This window comes from Citrus sinensis, chromosome 6 (assembly GCF_022201045.2).
Source record: "Citrus sinensis cultivar Valencia sweet orange chromosome 6, DVS_A1.0, whole genome shotgun sequence".
NCBI classification, from domain to species: Eukaryota; Viridiplantae; Streptophyta; class Magnoliopsida; order Sapindales; family Rutaceae; genus Citrus; species Citrus sinensis.
This window is the reverse complement of record NC_068561.1, coordinates 21,836,324-21,847,128: the sequence shown is the minus strand read 5'-3', so window position 1 is coordinate 21,847,128 and position 10,805 is coordinate 21,836,324. Positions and strand designations below refer to the sequence as shown.

Here is a 10,805-nt window from a genome sequence, read left to right as displayed (position 1 = left end):
TGTCTGTTGCTTTACATGGTTGGTGCGTCTCACTGCCGTATTTCAAAGCCCCAACCTACTGCATTCCCTCTTGCCTGCATATTACAAGATCTTTTAAGTATCGAAGTTTTCTTATCTTATTATGGTTGACTTCAAGTTCAAAGTAATAATATTTCTCCGGGTTCCAAGCCAAGGATACTTAAATATTGGACTATGAAATACAGACCATCGGTTACCGACAATGATCGGATTGGTAGATGTGAGGTTGCGGCTTTAAACCTTTTTATCATCATAAATAATTGAACCAATTTACATACCCACAAGCCTACGACATTCAAGCGAATAACGCGGGAGGCTACCTTATGTACTAGGCCTTCTTTAACTAGCAATTAAACTCAACAATCCCAAAATCTCAACACTTTTTTTTGTTTCTTCCCTTGAGTAGCATCTAAAATTTCAAAATCTGCATAACCCTGCTGCTGATAGTATTAGTATTTATGGACCACAGAGGAGAGAACTTGCCATACGTCCAAATCCATATGCTTTTACTCGTTGATTTGATTCTCACATGCAATTCAGGCTTGTATCAATAAATGTTCAAACAAAATAGAAATGACACCTTCTATTCATGGCCAACTTTAGAAGCTTTCTCGTGAAAAAGGGCCAAAAAAAAGGAAAAAAGATAAGAGGTAATTAATTTGATTTGCCCGCTGGTCCCTCCTTTAGTAATAATGGAAGGCAAAAAGCTCGCCACTTTAATTCATAAGAAAGCAAAGTTGGTGGACGGACAATCTTAGCAAATAAAAGCAAACACGAAGTAACTGCTCTCCTAGAACTCAATTTGACCCTTATCTTTGCGTAACCACCTCCAATCCATTTGTCTCCTAAATCAATTAGCATCTGGGTACCTATGAATTTATTATCTTCATTAATGGTTTAATACAGGAACTGGGGACAAATTTTTAGTTTCATTCTAATTTTTAGTAAATGATAATTATTCTCATGCATCTCATAAATGAGCCTACATTAAATTTTTTTGGGCAAAGTATTTGAAAAACCACTTCCAAGTACTTTGCTAATGCTCATTATGAAAGCACATACCGCTAAAATGGTCGAGCTGCTTCTGCAAAAGAAATGTTAACAACTTCCAACTTTCGAGTTGGGAACACTTGGGATAGATCAAGCCTCTATTTTTTTTTTAAAAAAAAACAACTTCTAATTTTGCAGCTCTAGCATTATTCAGTTGGTTTAAGAATCATTTTTGTCATTATGTTCCTTTGTTTTCATCAAATACTCTTTAGTAAAATTATTATTAATTAATGAATTGATTTGATATTTGAACCTCCTAATTCTCCATTTAGTCATCAATCATCTTCATAAATATGCGTGAAATAACCACAATCACAGTCTTAGTCCAAGATGGTGAATAAATAGTCATTCACCATCTGAGTGGTTTTACTATAAAATTATTTTATTAAATGGATCATGGATCTTCTTCTCCAATAGAGAAGAAGCGAGAGAATAATATTGGTATGGTGCAAGTTCTTTCAAAGTTCAAAGCCACATGGTGGGCCTAATGCTGGTGCACAAGCACAGTGATTGTGTTGCCAAAAGCGGAGGAGACGCTTCAGCTTTTTTGTTCTTGCAATCATAAACAAATTTGCTTTTGTGTTGCCAAACATGCAAAGAGAGTCTCCAAGAAACTGATAAGAGTTGGTACGTTAAAATGAGAGATTCAAGGCGGGATTGGCGTTCTAAATTTTTCTGTCGGTTACTCTGGAATATGGACAAAACTAGACCACTTTACTTTACTACAACAACAACAACAACAAAAAAAAAAAAAAAAAATACACGGTATCATTTTCTTTTTTTGTTTATTTGGTTTGATTATCGGTAAATGAAACAAAGTGCTCCAAATTCTTTTGTGTTTAAGAACTTTCTTTCTTTATTGAAATTAGGCAAAGACCAAAGCTGAAGGTTGAGTTGATATATTAACGCGACAGAGCTACACTTTTAACTTGTCTTGAGGCTTAAACACCAACCATCATTGCATGAGAAGGTAGATTAGGGAACCTGAATTTACATAATCTAGTAGTACACATCAATTCAAATCTCATTTCACTCTGTACAATCCAATATAACACAGTTTTATTAATTTCCAAATCTATCCTACTGTTTTCAATAATAACAATAATAACACTAACGACTCGTTATTAAAAGTTTTTCAAATTTATCCATTGGATAATGGGAAATTAAAACAATAATTTTTCAGATTATGACAATTTACTATCCAAATAATAAGTGTCACATCATTTACATGAAAACACTCAACTTCATATTGTTTGATAATTTTATCACGTTTCACAGTTAAATAATAACATGCCTACAAAATTTGAATCCCAAATCACAATTATTTTTTCAACATGTTTTGGGAATAATGTTGATTGGGTTCACTAGTTGGACTCGATCATTAATCCTTTTCACCAGAGCCCAGTGTAGAACCATCAAATATATCATACATCTGTGAATATACCACAAATTCAATAAATAACAAGGAAAAAGTTATCACAAGAAAGCTGCTAAGAGAACATCAGCTGCCTAAAATACCCATTATGTTCTAGTTCAACAATAAACATCAGCAATCATGCAAGTGTCAGCCACAGCAATTGCAAGGCTCCAACTACTAATATCTCCCACATATGTACGAGCTGAGAATTCAATAATACACTTCAACTAAGCACATCTTCTACTAACTACTACTTACCCACATTTCTCATGAATCCTGGCAGCTTTTTAGCACCACATGCTATTATGTGGTCACTGGAAGCTCTCTTCCCCTTTTAATAAATATGCACATCTGAGCCTGCTCTAGAAACCCAAAAAGCTTCTTACCTCCCAAATCTAAAAGAGAGCATTTGAGATGTTACTGAAATATTTTGAAGTTGGAAAAAAAGTATCTTTCATGTGAAACAAACTCGGAGGTGGGAAGAAAAAACTGCCTATGAATGTCCCTCCTATTCATCTAGCAGTTGTCGGCAAAACTGGCAGGAGATTTATCATAAAGGCAGATTATTTAGACCAGTTCAGTTTTACAGCAGCAGCTAGACCAAGCATATGGTGTATATTCCCGACTAATACGGTCCCTTGGCTATACCTTGTAGGTGTACAACTTGTTCAAATGAAACTGAGTTATAACAAAAGCTGAAGGGTTCCAAGTGGTTCAAGTGTACATACCTTTAAAAAGAGAAAAGAAAAATACTAAATCAATTACCTTTGGCATTTTCCAAGGTTCAATTAATTTTATCAATGTCCAGCATTTCAGCTTTCAGCTTTTTGGAGTAAATTCAGGAAACAGGTAGACTCAAAATTGATCACCACCATGCAATTGCAGTAATGTACAATGCACCTGAAAGTTTCAATATATCATCAATCATTAAGGATGAAAACAAAAGGTAAATGCAAAAACTGTTGCTTTTAATAATCAGGACATGTTATCTAACTTTTGCTAGCATGTCTATCTTTTGATTTCAATATCCATCTGTCTGTAGTTTCAATTTAATGGATAAGTACTTTGTCCAGTGAAAGCTATCTAGTTTGTGTTCTAGGAAAAATGAGTGAAGAAGCTTGAGTACAGGATGCAGAGAATTGGAAAGAATGGCTTGAACAACTTAAAATATTGATAAAAATAACTTGATATATCAAGTTCCTATGCTTGAAAATCTAAGATGCATCAGATGCTATGAATTAAGAAGTTCTACAATGCTGGAGGCAGCAGCGAACTTGACTCTTCATTTTAACTTACTAACCAGCAAGCCATCATGTATTCTCTAGCATAAAGCCCGCCGGAAAACATGAAAATTTAATAAATTCCAAACATTGGCAACAATGCCACTTGACAGCGCACAAAATGCTTGTTTTGCAGCCATTTGTTGTGCTTCCAGTACTCTGGCGTCACTAAAGAGCTGCGAGACAGCTTCTTCAAGCTCTGACTTTCCGGAAACCTATATCAGCAATGACAAGGAAAGGCCCACATTGATAATTAACCACAAAAAGTTGGCACCAACACAGCATGCAAGTCTACAGAATAAGAGACTTCTTTGCACATCAAATGTAATACTTATTGATTTATGCATCTATTGTATAACTTGTTTTCTGAACTTTTAGCCACAAAGTGAGCAGATCACACTTGCAAAAAATCAGACATCTTCGAGAACTTAATGAAAAAATGGGCTGGGTTATCAAAGTTCCATTTACACTTATCAACAACATCAAATAACAAGAAATAACGCTGAATCACTTCCAGGCCAGCATCAGAGGTAACAGTTTGAAGTAATCTGCTCAAAGGAAGAGTTTACTCATAACACTCTTAAAGAAAAGCCGTGGAATTGATCAGCTTATTTCTAACTTTATTCAGGGTAACAGTGACCAAAAACTGAACTCAGTCGAGCACAAACTGAAAAAACATATAACATCATTTTGTGGAATGATTATAGAAAGAGTCTTAACAAATCGTCCATCCACATTTAATTTGAAATATAGAAATATTCAAACAGAAAAAGAATCTACACACCTGCAGGACTGACTTAGGGTTTAATCTTTGCATTGCCGACACCATGTTTGAGTAATGCCCAATGTGAGGACCTGAAATTGATGAAAGAGAGAGCCTTTACCATTAGTCTATTAACAAAAAATCCTTGAATAATTTTTAGATTTATGAAAGCTAACAATCACCAGTTAAAACAGCGCAGCCAGCAGCAGCAGCTTCTGATATGTTATGGCCAGCTAAACCGGGCAAAAAAGAACCTCCAATTACAGCTATTGGAGTTAATTTATACAACTGTCTTAACTCACCTACAAGAGAAGAAAAATAGGACACTAACATTATGGATGAGAAGTGAAACTCATGACAAGGACCAAAAAACATACACGCACATATAAACAATAATTATAATAAGTATTAAGAATAAAAGAGAAAGGGAAGGGACCCACAGACCTAATGTGTCCACCACATATACATTTGTTCGTGGCATAAGCTTTTCATGCCGAGACCTCAAAGCTACAACTTCCCCTTCTTTCTGCAATTTCTGCACTAAAGGGAGACGTGTAAAAAGTCAAATAGAAGTATATGTTTTCTGTACTCAGCAAATTATGACAAAGCTATGCATGAAACATATTCTAGATTATCAATGAGCGAATCAATTTCAAATAAAATAGATAACTGAACATGTACAGAGATATAAAATATATGATGGATTCCAAAAAGTAGTAGTCAAACTTAAAGTAAAATTCAAGGAATATAATATGGTGTATTTCTATTCTATTTCATAGAATCTTTTTACCCAGTTGCATAACAATTTAAATCTTCTTCTTTACTATTTTCCAAACTTACTCAAAACTATTAAATAATCCCCCGAGTACCCCCCCCCCCCCCAACAAAAATATCATATTATAAGTGTAAACTAACACTGCACTGATTGGGGAAAAGAAAAGGCCATCAAAATCATACTTGAGCAATTTCCTTTCCATGTTGCGGATGTCGAGGCACAATGATAGTAACCAAATTAGGGTTCTTTTGCATGAGAACTTTGTGAACTGCTAACATTACTGCAGAAACTCTTTGTGAGTGCTTCATCCAGGAAAAATAAACCAAGTAAAAAACATATCTCTTAATCCTTAAAGACAAAAACCAGCCCGAGGATGAAAATCATAATTGTAAATTAAATATGCATATTGCTAAAAAGAAAACAGGACAAAAATAAATATGATGCTCCAGAAAGTAAACTCCTGCTCCATAAGTAAGAAAGCAGCTAGACACAAATGTGTTTTTGCAAAATTATCCAAGATATGAAAAGAAAGCCATAGATCATCATAGATGGATTTTGCAAAAGGAAACCAATGCCCATAAATAACTAACAGAGTTTGCAGTAACAACTCAACAGAAAAAAGAATTGATATTTGCAAATTACAATCCTACAAAGACATATGCACAGCATACTTTTAGGATTCAATTACTGCATTACTTAAACATGTCATGGAGGTAAGCTCTTTGCATAAATCTGAGGCACATATCACATATCAAATATAGAAGTAATCTTGCATGAAATGACCTTTCTCTTCACCCCTGTGTATGGAAGAAGCCATCCAGACCTGCCTGTGGGCAAGTGATGCCTTCAGATCTTCTATACTTCCTATATCTCCCTCAGATTCATCATATTCATGTACTGCAGAAAGGAAAGGATGTAAACTCTTGGTTAGTTTGGACCATACTCACCTTCTTCAACAATTGCTAAAAGAGTACTATCAAGTAAACAAAAATAAAGAGACAAATACATAGGATTTGGAAAGTAATAATCACAGAATAGAAGGCAATTGAAAATGTAAATAAATATTGGTAGACAATACTAATTTAGACACGAAACTAAGTAAAACATTTCAATTGCTGTAACAAATCACCTAAATAGAAGATCCAACATGGATATTATATAAATATTAGATAAATATACCTTACATACTAAAACAACATGGAAGAAAGATATTCCAACACATAATTTGTTAGCATACCATATTTCAAGTCACCAGAAAAGTTGATGGTAAAAGGTGAGGCTTCTAGTAGCTGAAAGCGAATTGCCTGCAAGGTGCTCTGCGATGCATAACAAGATAAGCGACAAAATAACAGAAGAAGGATCAACTCAGTCAAAAGTAAAGGTGCACATACCAAAGGAGCAATCAAGGAAAATTTTGACAGCAATAATGATATCAGCGGACGAAACAAAGGTCCTGACCATTGTTTAAAGGATTTAGTGGACACCCGAGCATTTAGCAACCCCAATGCAATCTGAAAGGCATTACATAAAGTTGTAACACTACACAACAAATGGAAAATGCACACCTCAAGGTCAATGAATAATATTAGACTATCACAACATACAACACCCATGCAAATAGATGTATTTCTCATATTCTAAAACATTTAAGATAAACTTTTTATTTGCATACATATATGGCCAACAAAGCAGACTTCCTGCTTAAATGTTTGATCTAAAAAGCTATTCAACAACCAAATAGAATAAAAATCAAAAGTATTGCATGGGTGAAGAATATGAGGATGGAATTAAATTAACAATACTAAATTAGTTTCTTTGTTTTTGTATTTTCTCAAAAGCAAATCTGCAGGAAGTAGCACACGCATCAACAAGAAGGAATAACTTACACCATGTTTTGAAGCACCCATAATAAGATTAGGCCACAGTTCACCCTCTATTATTATGATTGCACTTGGCTTCCAATAGCCAAGGAAAGCATCCACGGCAACGGGAATATCAAGTGGGCAAAACTGGCTCCAATAGAGAGTCAAATTAAACCGTGAGAAAAAATGATATCTTTTAACTAATACAAGGAGCAAATAAGCCGTAAACTGGAGCTCGATATTTAATTTCATTCATTATTTATTTATTTTTTTTATAAGTAACTGAAAATCATATTCACTAGGATAAAGGAAAACGTTAAAGCTTGATCTCATGGTGAAGAACACAAAGTTAAAACCCAGACACATCATAGCGAAAAACATCCAGCAACATGGGAAAAAAATTTTAAAAAAAATTAGCACAACGTGCGTGTCCCAAAATGTGGGTAGTGAAGGAACAAAGCAAGATTATTTAAGAAAGATACATGTTGACTAAAGCCCCATACAAATACAAATATACCTGATATATAACACCACTTGGAAGCCGATTCTTTATCACTTCACTGCGGCGAATAAAAACAGAGTAAAACACTGTTAATTTCCCTTATTTGTGAAATAAGTAAGAAGGAAAATGAATGAATGAATGAATGAGAAAGCGATAGAGAGAGAGAGAGAGAGACGGTGCAAAATAAGGAAGCTTACAAAGCAGAGTAGGTGGTGGTAGTCATCAAAATGTGTAAATCAGGCCTCAAGCGGCGGCAATGCTTGATAACAGGAATCGCAGCCATTCCCTCACCTAAAGAGACGGCGTGGAACCAGATGAGTGGGCCCGGCGGCCGTGACACGGAGGGGCGCCCCAGACGCTCAGGCCAGCGGAGAGGGTGCTCGCGACCTCGGATTTTGCGCCAGCGTAAGTGAAGGTACACCAAGGGTGATACACCGTAGGTTAGTGCTCTGTACAGCTTGTACACTATCGCAGCACCCATAGGCATCACCATCACCATCACCATCGGCAGCCTAATGGCAACGTTCCATTTCTTCTCTTTCTTCGCCGGACCGTTAATTTTTGTTTTGGTGATGCGCATGGTAGGTAAGGGGCCCGGTGGCCCCATTCAGAAATTTCGCAAATGGGCCTACCTTCGGCCTTGCAGATTTACTTCTGTCACTGTATGAGTTTTTTTTTTCAAGAGAAAGTAATATTTGACCCTACAATTTCTTTTGCCCATCCTAATATAGTACCCCTTCATTAATCTCATAAAATTTCTGTTATAATATAATCACATTTAAAGATAAATATAAATTAAATTAAATTATTTATATTTTTTCTCTCCTTAATTTTATTTTGCTTGCACAATATAAACTTTTTATTATCATTAAAATAATTTTAATTTCAGAAGTAATCCTCTAAGATAAAATAAAATTCTTGTAATAAATATAACAACTTAATTAAGACACAACATAGTGAAAAAATAAATTAAATAAAATTTTATCTCATTGCAACTAATTTTTTAAGGATTCTCAAACTAAATGCTGAACCCAATGAACCAAAAAGTTTATAGGTAGGATAAAATTGTATTAATTCCACAAAATATTCATTATTTTTTAAGTATAATGTTTTTCTTACTTTTTTTAGACTTTTTTTAGAAGTTAAATAATAAAGAAATTTTAAGAGAGGAATATAAATATTAAGGCTGAAAGGGGGAGAAAATTATTAGAAATTGAAAAAATCATAAATGAAAAGAGTATTCATTTTGAAAAAAATGTATTTTTATTATTAAATAAAATATAATTAAAAAAAGGGGTTTCAATAGAATTTTGGAAGGGTGTTAATAGTACGACTCTTCACTCATAGTACTCTCCCTCTCGCTCTTGACTCATACAAATAAACTTCTCTTTGTAGTTTTTAAAAAAAAAAAGCAGTTTAATATGCTGAAAACAAATAATCCAAGAACAAGTTACAAGAGAAATGAATAATGAACACCCTAGAAACAATACATCTAATCTCCTTGGTTAAAGCAACACAAGGCCATAAAATACACTTGCAACTTTCAGAAATGGTCAGTATATATAAGTCACTCTCTGAAACATCAGATTCTGGTCATTTCTCAATAAGCAGCCTCATTTCCAGTAGCTATAGTTCAATTTCACCCTTATAGCTCTGAGAATGAACACCACTCGTCAAATTTTCATCATCACAAGCCTCTCAAAACACACGAGCCTGCTTGGCAAGCCATGAGCTGCTCCAACAAGAGCATGGCCGAGTTGGTTTTGCCCAGTTTCAGCTCTAATGGATTTGGGGCGTTGGATGGAGAGGACAAAGTCCTTTCGAGTGTAGTGCCGGACTGCCGGTTAAAAGGAGTTCATCCACAATTCGACTTTGGGAGTAAAAAGCAAAACAAAATTAAAACATAATATTTATTTTTAATTTTGTATAATGGTATTTTTGTAATTGCGTAGAGTTAATTGAAAATAATAAGATAAATAGAGAGATCTAAATTCGAGTAATGTCATACTTACTTAATCGACATAATTTGTATCTTTACTGCTGCGCTACTAATAAAACATTATTATTGTTTGGATGAAAATGGTAAAATTTAATTACTAACTATCATTTGAGCCAATTAAATAATCCACATTACTTAGAATACAAGCTAAATATCTTCACTGAGTAAGTAATATAGCATTGGGTAAAAGCTCATTCAATCACTTTATTTTGAAGTTAGTGTCCATTTGGTCTTAATATAAAACATCTTTACTGGTAAACTTTCGACACCCTTATCATTACTTTTTTGTTTCTTTTAACTTACTTCTATAATATTACCATCTTACAATAATGTTTCCTTTTTTATATTAATAAAAAATTAAATTATCAATTCAGGCCCAAAAAAATAAAATAGAAATGAAAAGAATATATATTCATTATTATGGAACACTCTGTTGAGAAGTTAATATACTAATTTTTTTAATGTCCAAAAGAATTGGTAATTTAATTTTCTCATAATATTATTTTTTTGATATACTTGAGCTTCAGCTTCCACAAAAAATAACATATATACTTTTTTGTTTTTATTTTATTGTTTAGGGTTAAATAGATAATTTATTTTTTATTAATGTTAAAAAAAGAAATGTTATTGTAATAGGGTGATATTATAGAAGTAGGCTAAAAGGAATAAAAAGTAATGACAAAGATGTCAATTGTTTAATGGTAGGATGTTTGAGGTATTTTTAAAATTATAAGGACTAAACTGATATTAAGCTCAAAATATAGAGACTAAACAAGCTTTTACCTTATAATATTATTGTTAAATATCGTTAATCATTATTTCAATTATTATTTTTAATTAATGCTAAGCGTCCTAACATTTAAATCCTAATTTGAGTTTCAACTTATGTGACATTTATGGAATAAATGAGTGACTCGTGATATTGAAATTCAAGTTGAGACTAAATTCTTAATGTTATTGTGTTTTCTAAGTGGGTTGACATTTTATTAAATAGATTAACTAAATGTAATCCTTGATTCTTACCTCGTGTGACATGTGATTAATAAAAAAAGAAAAAAAAAGTTCATGAATCTTAACTTTTTCGATTGTTCAAGTTTCTTCAAGTTACATGAAAATCTCAAATAGAGTTCTTTGTAACG

General features: G+C 33.5%; 1 protein-coding gene across 6 annotated transcripts; it reads right to left on the bottom strand.

Annotated features, from left to right (window-relative positions):
• Window positions 1-2,302: 2,302 nt before the first annotated feature.
• LOC102618254 (probable 3-deoxy-D-manno-octulosonic acid transferase, mitochondrial) lies at window positions 2,303-8,335 on the bottom strand. 6 transcript variants are annotated; one of them, XR_003066015.2, is made up of 13 exons: window positions 7,865-8,333; window positions 7,683-7,725; window positions 7,190-7,312; window positions 6,695-6,814; window positions 6,541-6,619; window positions 6,087-6,200; window positions 5,486-5,583; window positions 4,973-5,063; window positions 4,711-4,830; window positions 4,550-4,620; window positions 3,786-3,980; window positions 3,251-3,385; window positions 2,303-2,500 (listed from the first exon to the last, which is right to left on the bottom strand). XR_003066015.2 is itself a non-coding variant. In XM_006481852.4 (12 exons), exons 1-11 carry the CDS (start codon window positions 8,272-8,274, stop codon window positions 3,807-3,809), a joined length of 1,431 nt encoding a protein of 476 aa, XP_006481915.1. In that variant the 5' UTR covers window positions 8,275-8,335; the 3' UTR covers window positions 2,542-3,385; window positions 3,786-3,806. The 6 variants fall into 6 exon arrangements, 4 of the variants coding, with proteins under 4 accessions (XP_006481915.1, XP_006481914.1, XP_024955952.1 ...); XR_371054.4 differs by lacking the exon at window positions 2,303-2,500 and adding an exon at window positions 2,542-2,880; XM_006481852.4 differs by lacking the exon at window positions 2,303-2,500 and having other exon boundaries at window positions 2,542-3,385; window positions 5,486-5,571; window positions 7,865-8,335.
• Window positions 8,336-10,805: the final 2,470 nt, after the last annotated feature.